At 37.9% G+C, this 14,776-nt stretch overlaps 1 protein-coding gene across 2 annotated transcripts in view; it reads right to left on the bottom strand.

Annotated features, from left to right (window-relative positions):
- Nucleotides 1-14,776, bottom strand: part of LOC126354287 (protein RRP5 homolog) — a 172,636-nt gene that overhangs the window by 137,474 nt on the left and 20,386 nt on the right. For both annotated transcript variants that reach the window (XM_050003831.1, XM_050003832.1), the window contains 2 exons: nt 10,229-10,395; nt 698-949 (listed from right to left, as the gene is read on the bottom strand). In XM_050003831.1, the coding sequence (XP_049859788.1) occupies nt 698-949; nt 10,229-10,395 (419 nt within the window). The remainder of the gene's footprint in view (nt 1-697; nt 950-10,228; nt 10,396-14,776) is intronic.

Raw genomic sequence — 14,776 nt, 5'->3', positions numbered from 1 at the left:
ACTCTCTTCTTGCCTAAACTGTTTATCGTCCATGTTTCATTTATATAAATGGCTACACTCCATACAAATACTTCCAGAAAAGGCTTCCTTACACCACACCCACCACAGAACACTTTCCTCTTCCTCCACCTATCACCTCCTCCCAATTCATATCTCCCAAGTCAGCTTCATTGTGCGTTTCTTCCTACCAGCTCCAGCACTGCATCACACAATTCAGCCCTTGCATCTGTCTTCTCTTCCTCCCTCATTTCTATTTTGCACACTTGTTGCCTCCCTCCAAGCTGCTAGCAACCTATCCCCAACCCCTCTCCTGCTTCCCACCTCTTTCTTTCTTTACCAAACTGACACAACCTTCAGCTCCAGTCCACATGCCAAACTGCATCCCTGACATTGTTTGTGTGTCTAGCCAGCACAACACAAGGGCACTTGTGTGTGTGTGTGTGTGTGTGTGTGTGTGTGTGTGTGTGTGTGTACTGCGCCTGGGTAAAAGATTTATTCCAAAGGGTAGCAGTTTCATTTTTTTCTTTGTGTGTGCCTGCCAACAACTCAATGTTTCTGCTATTTGTTAAGTGTGCTCCTTTACTACTAATTATTTACGTAAATAGTGGTGAGTTTTTTCAATTTTTAGATAAGATGATATATTTCGTAATATCACACTGCACTAATGATTTAAACACATTTGACAAAATATATTTACCTTTGCTTTGACAATAATGTCCCCAATATTAATTGTAGTGAATGGTGACATCGGTAGGTCTGCTGATAATATTGTAGGGTCTAAAGAAAAGTATGCAATCTTAACAGCAGACAGGATATACAGGAGCCTCGCTTTTAACTCACTGCCAACAGAATAATTTTGCAGCTTCTTGCCAGGTGTAGACAGGTGCCTCTCAGAGATATAGCCAACTTTGTCATCATTATACAACACACGAAGTCCATTTCTCAGCACCTGTCCAAAATAGATAAAACCCTATACTTACTCATGACAGACAAAACACAAAGGTAAAAGACAGATGCATCATTTATTTAGATGCAGACACCTCATGAAATATATGCATTATCAAAGTGACAGAACTATGAGGCTAACACTGGAAGATAGTTAATAATCTTCTATATTAAGATATCTGTGATACGCTCATATCAATTTATTAGTTGGGTAGAAGAAGTTTGTTTTCTACACTGATGTAACACTAACTTCTAAATTAGTTACTGCAGTCAAAATTTCAAATATGACAAATTTATAAGATTTATTCCATCAAACATATCAAAAGGAAAAAATGTAATAGAGAAACCTATAAAATTGTGAGACACACTTATTGACCAATACTTACCTACAAATAAAAATTGACAATACACACACACACACACACACACACACACACACACACACACACACACTGAAGTGCCAAAGAAACTAGTATAGGTATACACATTCAAATACAGATATATGTAAATACGCAGAACACTGCACTGCGGTCAGCAACTCCTATATATAAGACAAGTGTCTGGCACAGTTGTTCGATCGGTTATTGCTGCTACAATGCCAGGTTATCAAGATGTAAGTGAGTTTGAACATAATGTTAGAGTCAGCGCACGATCAATGGGACATAGGATCTCCAAGGCAGTAATTAGGTGGGGATTTTCCCATACAACCATTTCACGAGTGTACTGTGAATATCAGGAATCCAGTAGAAGATCAAATGTCCTACATTGCTGCAGCCAGAAAAAGGTCCTGCAAGAACAGGACCACCAATGACTGAAGAGAATCATTCAACGTGACAGAAGTGCAGCCCTTCCGTAAATCGCTGCAGATTTCAATGTCGGCCCATCAACAAGTGTCAGCATGCAAACCATTCAACGAAACATCATCAATATGGGCTTTCAGAGTCGAAGGCCCACTCGTGTACCCTTGACAAACACTGATTCAGAAGAGATCTCCACCCACTTGTATTCTTATGGATTTATGGACAGCCCTGCAGGATTCATGGTGTCAATTCCCTCCAGCTCTGCTTCAGACATTAGTCAAAGGTGAGGCATTTCCCTCACTAAAGACCAAAACCAATTCTTCTTAAACTTGCCATCTCAAAATTTTATTATCATGTGTTACCGACACTGTATTCCAAATTGCTGGCCTTCTTTCAACTTTGTCAAGTTGTAGTTCAATGTACATATTCTTGTCTTCCATTTCACTCTTTTTAGTGTCCAACAAAGAAAAATAACAGAAATCACTGAAAATACATCTGATTATGATGGAAACGCGCAGCCAACTGAATGGACACAGGCACTATCTATCTTTCTAACCGGGCTTCAACAGGAGTTCTCCTGCGTCCAGAGATTTTTTCTGTGAACACTGCATTAACTCGCGCTCCTATGGTTGGCAATAACTTGAACGTTAGATGTCTAAACAAGTGTTTTGAAAACACATGTCAAATTCCCATCATCTGGACTTTTCCTTAACATCCCATCAACTTCAAGATCATTAGGGCTGTAGCACAGTCTCCAATTAAGGAAGAAGTCAGCCCTATCCTCTTCAAAGGAACCATCCCTAAATTTGCTTTACTCAATTTAGATGATGATGATGATGATGTTTGGTTTTTCGGGCACTCAACTGTGCAGTTAGCACCGCCCGTACAAGTTCCCAACCTTTGCTCATTCCAAACTCACCACTTTCATGAATGACGACAAAATGATGAGGACAACACAAACACCCAGTCATCTCGAGGCAGGTGAAAATCCCTGACCCTCCCAGGAATCGAAACAGGGACCCCGTGCTCAAAAAGCGAGCTCAATTTAGAGACAAAACAGAACACCTGTACAGCTGCACTCACAAGTAAAAATTAAAATATTAATGAAATTTCCACTGTGCAGAGGAATATTTTTCAAGACAAACTTTGTAAAATGTCAGATAAAAAAAAAGTCTCCAAGGACAGGTAGACCACTGCCTTGAACAACAATGATTCATGAAGTGAGGTATGTGATCTCATTGCACAACCTGACTCAAAGTTCTATTTTGTCAATACTTCCGTCTATTTTCCCCAATTCCTCAGAAGTACTTCTGCATAACTTGTACTGGATCAGCACTGTAGGAATAAAGGTTACAACAGGCAAATTATCAGCTGTGAGACCTATGAAGTGTGTTGGATATCTCAGTTGGTAATGTGTTGCTTACAAAAGCCAAAGATCCAAGTCAAGTCACAGTACAGGATGACATAAAAGTCCATTAACTTTTGAAAATTCATTACTTCATAGAACAATGTAGGTAGAGAGGTAAAAGTTGACATATGCTCGAAATGACATAGGGTTTTATTGAAACCAAAAAAGGTGCACACAATGATAAGCAGATGGTGCTCCATATGATACAAAAACAACAATTAGTACAACAATTGATTTTTAGCAAAGATGATGTTCTTTATAGCAACTGCTCAGCACGTCAACCATCACTCATCAACAATACCTGTAGTCGAGAGACAATGTTGCGAACAGTATTGTACAGCACATCAGTAGATATGGTGAGAAATTGCCATCGGATGTTGTCTTTTAGCATCCCTAATGAGGTCAGATGGTTGTGATATATTTGTGACTTCAGGTAAGCCACAAACTTTTCATCACAACAATTGAGGTCTGGGGACTTGGGAGGCCAAGCATGATGAAAGTGGCAGCTCAGCATGCGATCCTCACCAAACGATTCACACATGTTAACAATATGGGTTGGAATGCCGTCCTGAATAAAAGTCGTATCTTCCAGTAAGTATCTGTCAGCTAGGCTAGGTGTGATCTGATTCTGTAACATATCTGTGTACCTCAAACCCACCCCACTGAGAGTCTGAAAAGCAGCACCCTGCATTTCCTTGAAGGAAAAGGGTCTGATCATGACTGACACAGTAAATCCACACCACACCGTGACTTTCTCGTCACGTAATAGGGTTTCGATGACAGTTCTAAGATTTTCAGTAGCGCACATTCTGCAGTTGTGGATACTGACAGAGCCTCCGAGTGTGAAATGGGCTTCGTCATTCCACAACACTTTAAACAACCTGTTTTCATCTTCCCCCATTTTTTTAGGTAACCATACTGCAAATGCTTTCTGCAACTCAAAATCTGTGGCTAACAGCTCATGACTGCGCTGCATTTAGTATGGGTTGCACTGGAGGGTAAGCCTTCATGTTCTCCAAACAGCACCTAGAACCACATATTGGACGATTTTTGCACTCGTTTTTTGTTTCAATAAAACATTATGTCATAAAAGCATATGTGCCAAGTTTTGCCTCTCTATAGGGTGTACATGTGGACAACAAAAAACTCCCTGATTATGTGGTTAAAAATACACTTTTTCCCGGATGAAAATACACTTTTTCATGGGTAAAAATACACTCTTTCTGTGTTACACAACATAGTTTGGAAAGATCTTTTATGCTGCAACATGTACACTGCATATTTTCTTATTGCAAAAGCATAAATACGAATTCCATCAAATCCAGCATATTAGTTTCCGAAGAACTGAAACCAAGATTGTGGTGCACTTTTTTCAGCCAATCATAGCTAACACCACATGATCTTGCCAGACAATGACAGCAGATTCTCAGAGCATAGGACACGTGCTGTAGTCAGACAATAGCAACATCACTGTTATGTAGTGTGAACACACAAATAGGAAAAGTTAATGGTTTAAATTAATGAACACAGTATATGGCTACAAGAAAAGCTATGTTTTCACATACAATATTGGTCTTCTTCATGTGTGTTGCCCTTTAATATACATCAGACACAAATGTGCCAGTAAAATTTTAACTAATGGTGGTGGTTTGTGGGGGTTAAAGGGACCAGACTGCAACGGTCATCGGTCCCTTTTTCCAAATACTAAAAATACACACAAAGAATTAAAATCGTGCAACAGAATAGTAGACAGACGACACAGAACAAGAGAAACGTAGACAAGGACCAGACAAAACAAAATAAAACCACACAGAGTGTGATGGTGGTTGGCCGACCATAGGAACAAAAAAAGGAGAAGCCAACCACCGAGCGACACAGTATAAACACAGTTTAAAATCGTAGGCCAAAGGCCCGAATCAACACAAAAAACATAACAAACACTCAAATTAAATGATAAAAACCCCCTGCCCGAATAAAACGTAAAACTAAGCATGCCATGGCAGAGTCATCAGTTAAAAGGGCAGGGAGCGTATCAGGCAGTGCAAACGTCTGCCTGAGCACACTTAAAAGTGGACAGTCCAACAAAATGTGGACCACCGTCAAAGCAGACCTGCATCGACATAGAGGCGGGTCTTCATGACGCAGAAAATAGCCGTGCATCAGCCGGGTGTGGCCTATACGGAGCCGACAAAGGACAACGGAGTCACTGCGAGGAGCTCGCATGGACGAATGCCACACAGTCGTTGTCTCCTTTATAACACAGAGTTTATTGGGCATGTTTAATTAATGATATACATGGCTGGTATAGTGGGTGAAAAATTTTTCTAAGTGTTTGGACTTCAAGTTTTGAATGAGAGTCAAATGCTCTGTGATTTAAGAAATTCATCACACATTCTCACACATAACGTAGTTTACCTTGTGTAAAAGGAAATTTTCTTTGGAAGTAATGCTTCTCAAACTATCATTCGCAGTATTTTCCTGCAGTATATTAAAAATTTACATGCATTTCAACACTTGCCTGAGAGCGCCATAAAACCGGTGTTACTGTGCATGAGCTGCTATGATTATATAGGAAGCCCATGCTTGGCGTTTGCTGTACTTATATGCCTTTTGTCCTATTTCCATTTGAAAATTTGTGCTTAGTGGGACATCACATGACCATGTGCAGCACTGTGACACGTTGTTCGGAGGGGATTTACAGAGTTATTGCACTTATGCCAGTTGTTTTGTCATATCCTATCCAGACAAGGAATGCAAAATAAAAAAAGCAGTCCTTGGCATAATATTTATACTCTGTAATACTGTTATGTATCACTTCAACACAGGTTTACATCCACACAGCACTGCAAAAAGCTAGTGAGAAAGAACACAAATTTCTTGCAAAAATAAAAAAAAATTATTGTTTGTATACACCAAAACTAAGGACAGTAATTTTTCTGTGACTTTCTCAAGCAGTATAAAAAATTAACAAGGTTATCTGTGAAGCTCAGAAGCTGTATAACTTTCAGTTTATATTCTAATCCGGGGGTAAATATAAAGCCTTGTAGGGAGTTATAATCGTAAGACATGATGTGCTGCCAGTCTATAATTTACCGAAGAACAACTTTCTGTAAACAACACAAATTAAGAAATAATGTCCAGCCTAGATGAGGTATCAGACAAGGGTTGAAACGTGTCTCGCGATCGAAAAACATAGTTTTTCACATAAGTAAAATTTGTGAAATTCTTCTAAAGCTGTCAACATATTTGAATCAAAACATTTTATTCAATACTGCTGACCAAATTTGCCTGCTTAGTCATGTTCGTGTGACCATTTATGTATGTTCATAACCATATAGCATTAAGAGATCTTACGTTATAAATTAAACAGGACATCAGAATTTCATAAACCATATTCAAATGCATAATTAGGCTTAAATTTCACATTCGTATATCAGATTCCCACTGAAGTAAGACCCTTCTTGGCATTCCGCTCCTCAGTGAGGTTTTTGGGATGCCAATTTTCTTGGAGTACCAGTAGTGTATTGTCTTGTTTGGTTCTTTATTATGGCATTGTGCTATATGCGCCAGAAGATGAAAATGTGGACTTGAAATTCAGTGAACAGTTAAAACCAGGCAATCGTGTGGAATGAAACACACCCCTTCAAATAAAAGATTGATAAAAACCAAATTTCTTGAGCAAACCAACAAAAATAACTTCACTGTTCTGAAACTAATAAAATTTTAGTCTTCCATAATTATGTGAATGTATTTAAATTCACTAGATAGCTCCCAACCACAACAATCCATTTTGTTTTCATCTGATGTGAAAGCTGTAAACAAAGAGGGAACACCAATATCACAAAACGTAAACACTGGTCACATGAAGGATACTTGTGCACACCAGAAAATTTTTTCCAGCTAGCTTATGGCTACTTACTGCTACTGCTTATACAGCTGATAGACACACTTCAGGTAGCCAGATGCTGAAGATGGTGGTGCTCATGCACGACTTCAGCTATGTGTATGCCCACAAACCTGCTGGCGTCTGCTCAAACAAACCTAACGTAAACAGCTGTGACGTTACACTCATTGCAAGCATTTTTTTGTTACAATGTATTGCGCAGTCATCATCCCAAAGGGTTTGACACATTTTGCTGTCAGCAGACATGTGTGTGCGCTGTATTTTGTTGTTGTAAATGGCACTCCCCCCCAAAATAAAGTTTTATTTTGTTGCTGCAGTATTATTCTGCAGAAGCGGCCTAAAGTAAAAGTCTTTGTTAGAGTATCAGTTTTTATCAACTGAAATTACAAAAAATTAATGGAAATTAAAATAATGAAAAATTTCCAGCATTCTAAAAAATTCCCGGGTTTTTATCGGTTGTTTCCCAGATGAAAAAATTCCTGGGTTTTTTCTCGATTTCCCAGTTGTCCTGGGATGTATACACCCTGTCTCTACCTACACTAGTCTGAGAATTAGTGCATTTTCACATGTTAATGGACTTTTAGGTCACCCTGTATATAACACAGTTTTAAAAAAAATTACAGATAGAATATGATAGGCAAAAAGAACACACAAACACATGTTGGGTAATATTAAAATTAAATAACACACATTTTCCGGAGAAAAATTGGGTAAATTACTTCTGAAACTTTGAATATCAGGTAGATTGCTTAAAACGAAATAAGAAAACAAATTGTCAGTTTAGCATATCATTTAAAATCTATGGAACAATACTTATTGAGTATGTGGAATGACTGCATTTACAGATTAATATCTCAAACAGTTCTGGGTTACCATGTATGGACCCATGCTGAAACACTCATATTATTAGACAGTCCTAAATACACAGGATGGTCAGAATCAGTTTGAAAAGCTTGTAAGCATGTTGAAGGGTAGATTGTACTGATGAATAACTGTTAAGAAAAAAAAATTATACACTGGCTTGTTTCCAAGTTAACTAACACTTAAGTTAGCCAGTCAGACCATTGCGCGCAAATTCAAGTGTCCCACCAGAGATGCTGTCGCCAAACATGCTGTGGACATAGAAAGCATCAAAGATTTACATGTAGTCGAAACTTAATTGTCAAACAAAAGCTGAATCAAGAGTAAATGAACGACTGGAAAGAAACAAGGGAAGCACTCAAATAAATCTGCAAATAAAATTTTGACAACCAGTTTTAACAAACATTAAAAAGTGTTGTCTTATGTAAACTCAAGTCAAAGGGTCAAAAACATCTATTCAACCATTCAGTGACCTTACTGTCACTGAAATGGAAGATAACAGAGAGAAGGCCAAAATACTGAATACAGTGTTTTGAAACTGTTTCCCCATGGAAGATCGTAATACGATCCCTCCTCCAGATTAATGCACGAACAGCAAAATAGCAGATATTCGCATAGGTGATCGCAGAACGGGAAAGTAACTACAAATGCTTAGTAGTAGAAAGGCACCAGGACAAGACAAGATACCTGTAAGATTCTATAGAGATTACACAAAAGGACTTGCTTCCCATATAGCAGCAGTTTATCATAGGTTGCTGGAGCAACAAGGGGTACCTAACGACTGGGAAAAAAAGTGCAGGTCATTTCCATTTTCAAGAAGGGTCATATTACAGATCACATATTTATAAGCCTATATTGTCAATGTCAATTTGTTGCAGAGTTATGGAATGTGTTTTATGTGTTCAAAAATTATAACTTTCTGGAAAAGCAAAATCTCCTACATAAAAATTAACAGAGATCTTCTGAAACTCAGCTTGCTCTGTTCTTCCATGAGATCTACAGTGCTGTGCCCAGATTAATATCATGTTCCATGTTCCCTAACTTCTGCAATGCTCAGTTCTCTCTCTCTCTCTCTCTCTCGTGTGTGTATGTGTGTGTGTGTGTGTGTGTGTGTGTAAAAGAGCTTATCAAGTATTGACCAGATTTTGGAATGGAGTCAGGACTTCATTTATTATTATTATTATTATTATTATTTTTTTTTTTTTTTTTTTTTTGAGCTAAACTCTGCCCACACAGGCCCTATGGGACCAACTGGGCGCCATGTCACCCTCAGCCCACAGGTGCCACACGATGCGAATATGGAGGGGCATATGGTCAGCACAATGCTCTCCCGGCCGTATATCAGTATACAAGACTAGAGCCACTGCTTCTAAATCAAGGAGCAGGTAGCTCCTCAATTTGCCTCACAAGGACTGAGTGCACCCCGCCTGCCAACAGCACTCAGCAGACCAGATTTGGTCACGCATCCAAGGGCGAGCCCAGCTCAACAGTGCTTAACTTTGGTGATCTGACAGGAACCTGTGTTACCACTAAGGCAAGGCCATTGGCAACATGTCAGTTTTAGCGTAACAAAATCAACAGATGTAAAAATAACTGATGGACTACAGAAAGGAAGTGTAGTAGAATCACTACTGCTTCCAATATATATTTATATAAATGATCTAGTGGATAACATCAGAAGCCCCATGGAGCTGTTTGCAGGACCAGAAGACTGTAGTGACTGTATTTGTGACATGAAATATGACAAATGTGGAATATGGAAGCACATAGTCATCCAGTTATGGTTACATTTACAGATACAATGGTATGAAGGCTCAATTTTACTGGACTATGGGCTAGTTTATTTGAACACATCCCTAGCTATAAAATCTATAAGTTTATTCAATGAAAAATTTGTTGCCACTTTCTTCATCAGGTATTTGTACACAGCAGTCATATTTAACAATAGAATTTAAGAATTTCAGTGTCAATTTATAGCAGTTTTTAAATCTTAATACTACAAAGAGCATTTTATATCACTGCCTTGACCTCTTAAAAAGGGTCTTTGGTCCAGAAATGCACTCATTCAGCCAAATAAAATTCAGTATATTTCTAAAACATTAGCTATCTACAGGTTTTCTGTGCTACATATAAAGGAAGTAATTTTTTAGATGTGATGAGAAAAATGCTCAGGTGAAACTTATAAAGTGATGATAAAAGCCAACCTGCTTTCAAACTACTACCAAATAAGTGTAACCATTAGATTCAGAACTCAAACTGCTTTATGTTAATAAAGAGAAAGTTAGAAATTTCATCAGAATTTTTCATTACCTCTGCAATAGTAATATTAACAAGAGCACCTGGAAGTAAACAGTGAAGAGGAGTGTCCTCCTGTACTGCACTTGCTACAGCATTGGGTACAGCTGTAAGTGAAACAGTTGTTATGTTCCCTGCACTGACGGCTTTGGACACCACGCATCGCACCAGCTGTCCCACACCTGTAAAATGACCATAGCATAACATATTTAAAACGTAATTCCAATTGAAAAAGGTTTTTTTTATACAGAGCATCATTCAAAAACGTTACAGGGCTGCCAAATCCAATTAGTGACTGACTACATATAGTCAGTTATTGTCATGTTCCTGGAATCATTTACACAATATCTTGTTATGATGTGGAACTGACTTATACAAGGATATACTGAATTTCTACATGAGTGTAACCCTAAATGAGAAACATATGGAAGTATTATCTCTTCAATTACTATTTTGACTACAAAATTTATCAAGCAAAAATTACTTCAATTTCTGTTTTACTGGTTAACCAGCACCTTTAATACTTTGACAACAAAGTCCAAGTGTAAATCAGACTACCACATTGCGTCCAAAGGACTGCACCTAAGTATATCGCAGTCTAAGGTGTTTCTCTACATGAAAGCCAGTTATTGCTCAAAAAAAGGATTGGATTCATATGGGAACAATCTATGGACACCCCAGTACCTGTTCCCTGATAGGTGCTACTCTCTGTTGTCAGTTTCTAAAATTACTTTGAAAGAAGCAGCAACAAACATAGGAGCTGTTACTGAGACTGATTGAGCTATTGGATGCTTACATTGTTGCAAAATTCAAGCAAGTAATTGTCAGGTTTTGCTGCTGCAAATATGTCATGTTTGTTGAGTGGGTAAGAAATTTCAGAAGCTCCAGAGGAAGAATTGAAGTGTTCTGAATCAGGTGGAGAAACATAAGTATGGGGACAGTTTGAAGAAATGGTGAAACTCTTCCAGAAAGGTAATACACTAGCTCCTAGTGCAACTATCAGCAACAGACATGTAGGACAACACTTTTCTGATTAAATTCTTGTAACTGAGAAACAGAAGCATCCAAGATTTCAGAGAAGAAAAAGCAATCTACTGGCAAAGCAAGCAGGGAAGAAACAAGCTGGGGACTACTCTGATAGCAATGCACTTCTCTCCAAGCCAGAATGTTTCAGATTTTTCAGTACAAAAGCCAATTAAATATGGACTGCTCAAGAACTCATCTTTTATTTTAAAGGATAATTATGCTTACTGTAATCATTATTGCAAAATTTGTAATCTATCACTGAATTAAAATAAATATATATCTTCAAGGTTTTTTTTTAGTGTATATCACTCTAAGATATACCAACCACTTTTTCTGAGCCTCAAATTTTTCTAAGTAACTTCACATCATTGTATTAAAGTGCAGGGAAAGTGAACACATATTTTTATGGCACTTTGATTGTCTCGTTGCTGGGCCTGAGTAACATTACCTCATGAATAGTCAGCAAAGCATTCAAAGCAGTCGCTCCAATTACCAGTTTGAGGAAACTTGTGTATTTTGCAGTTGCTTAACTGAAGTGGTTGGGAAAATTTGTCATATGTGCTTTCCAGTTTCAATTGCAACAAATACCAACACGCACATTGTGTCTGATGAATTAACAGCCTGTCTTATAAAGAACAGTCTATACAGTGTGTTAAGTTAAAGTCAGTTTACAGAATTAAGCATAACCTTAGTGAAAGTTCAATTTATTGTTTGTTCCTTTTATGTGTAGTTTCTTTCCAATTTACCAACACAAAGTTGGACAACATTTACAGATACAAGAGTAGAAAAGAAGGAAGACAGATTAAATATTAATTTTTGATCAATATCATCATCATTCGAGACTGAGGACTACTTCATATTGACAGAGATGGAGCTGGAAACCAGTATGCACCTTTACAAAGGATCTATCACAGTGTTCATTTTGAGCTCTTTAGAGTAATGAGGGAAAGCCTTAGTCTCCATCCACTGAAGGGCTTCAAACAACTCTCCTTCCAAACAAAAGTGCATATTGTGTTAACGTAAGGACAGTACTGAGCTCTATGGCACACAGGTATCAAATTACTATTAGTCATAAGATGATTCCTTATGAAAACTGGAGAGACTTTCTAACATAACTTTTTTCCCCTCAATAACTAGCAGACAGCTCAGTGTTGTCTCATTATCCCTCTCTACCTTTAGACAGAAAAGAGAATAAAATTTAACTACAGTGTAAAATTAAAGTTGTTTCACTGGCATATCTTTAAAGCTACACGCACAAGTTGTTATCTCTGGAATGCTTAGAACAACCTTCGATTCCTCTTAACCACATGCATTTCCGTGTACTGTATGTGTGTGTATAGTTAAATGAACTCTTTCTTAGAAGATAAAAGCATGGGAAAATATTACTACACATTCCAGAAGGTTCTCAGAGTTCTATTCAACTACACTTGTAATTAAATGTCACTATTACTAATTAGTGCAAAATGTGTAAATCTAAGACTAATATTAGTCGTTTTCAATTTTTTCATACTCTCTTCTATCCCTGTGAATTTGAGGTTGATGTGTCTTTGAACTTTCACCAATCTACCTAACAACCCACATTTATACTTATTCTTACATGTCACCCTCTTGCTAATACTTACTGTACTCTTACGAAATCTAGCTGTTTGTTACCAGCATATGACTTTGCTGTCTATTTCTTAACTCCAACTTTGGTTACAATTGTTCTACACATTCTACAGATATCCTTACACTGTATTTACACTCAAAACCTTTCCATCTCCACTCCCTCCCTAGGAAACCTACAGATGTCATAGGCACCATAGCACAGCCCCACCCCCCTTCCCCAAGAAAGTAACTTATATATGTGTATCAAATTTTGATAAAATTACTCCAGCTGTTATTTAGTCTCCCCTTTCACCTGCGAGTCTGTAACTCCACATTATTTTTTGCTATTGGTAAGTCATGTGTGTACCATTACCCAGTTGAAATGAAATGATCGTATGTTACTGCATGACCACTGACGTAAAACATAATTGCTCCAATAGAAAGTTATTGCTTCCAACATGAAATACCTTGGACCAGAGAAAAATCCATTTTCAAGAATTTCTCATTAAATTGTTTCATTATGTGGCCTATGAAGCAATAAATTTACTTACTCCTTGGAAAGACACTTTTTCAATGATACTGTCACTGACTAGGAATCTTATTTTTGCAAATACATTCAACCATTCACAAGTACATTTCATCATGATCTACCTATGACAAACTGATCGATATTGCTACACAATATATTCAGAATACATGAGTGCTCTCTATCTTTCTCTCCCCCCCCCCCCCCCTCCTCCTAATCCCGAACCACAACCCCACAACACACACACTACACCTGTAATAGCCACACACGTACATGGCACTGGACATAAATCTCGGAAAACAGAATCCCAAACAAAAACTTGTTGTATACTGCCATTATATAGAATATGAAGGCATAGCACTGAATGAAAATCTTAAAGTGAATTAGTGAATTTCTTAAATTGTTTTGACAGTGGTCCAAGGAAATAAATACAACACTGTATAGTAAAAAAAAAAAGTAATTATTATACTTGTTTCCAGAAAGATCTACACTCTGCACTAAAGTGTGTGCCTATTTGAAACTTCCTGAGAGATTGAAACTGTGTGCCAGACTGACTCAAGCCCACAATCTTTGCTTCTTTTGTAGAACTGCTCAATCAACTGAGGTATCAACGCATGTCTCACAACATGCCAATACCTCTCTCTTACCTTCCAAGTTCACTTACGTTCTCCTGCATATGCTGCAGAACCAGCACATCAAGAGGCATGCATGAGAACTGTGAAGTTTGAAAAGTAGGAGAGAGATACCAGAGAAAGTATAGGTGTGTAGGCAAGTCATGACTTTGCCTCGATAGTTCAGTTGGTAGAGCAATTGCCACAGAACTCAAAAGGATCCAGTCCCAGCCCAGAACGCTGTTTTAGTCTGCCAGTAAGTCTTGAGAATATGTGCAGATATTGTTTATTTTATAAAATATTTTCAATGCCAACTAAGTAACACTCAATATTCTGAAAGTAAAATAACTACATTAAGTGACAGCAAAGCATTTGTCTTCTTCTTCCTCTTATTGCTCTTGTTCTTCTACTTCTTCCTCCTCCTTCCTCCTCTTTCATAAATCTCACCTATTTTCCAAAATGCTTTGTGCACAGGACAAATGAAATAAATCAAAAACAGTGACTGACACTGCTTTTAGAGTCACAAGCTTTAACAACCATTTTGTAAAGGATAAAATAAATGTTTAGTGTGACTTGCATGTGAAATATGGGGAACATTACTCATATTATGATGCAAGTGGGAGCACAACAATTCAGAGCATATAAATTTATCAAGAGAGATTCAAAAGTAGGCATTGTGTCATTGTTGGAACAAATCGTCAATTACCAGAGAGAGAACAGCTGTAGCATAAAGTGTGGGGGCAGAGAAAGATCAGAACAGTGGCACTGGAAAGTGTCCTGTGTCTTTATGGGCAGATTCCCCATCATGCATCC

The sequence above is a fragment of the Schistocerca gregaria genome, chromosome 3, assembly GCF_023897955.1.
Source record: "Schistocerca gregaria isolate iqSchGreg1 chromosome 3, iqSchGreg1.2, whole genome shotgun sequence".
NCBI lineage: Eukaryota > Metazoa > Arthropoda > Insecta > Orthoptera > Acrididae > Schistocerca > Schistocerca gregaria.
Note: the sequence above shows the minus strand (reverse complement) of the source record. Positions and strands in the feature narration are given on the sequence as shown.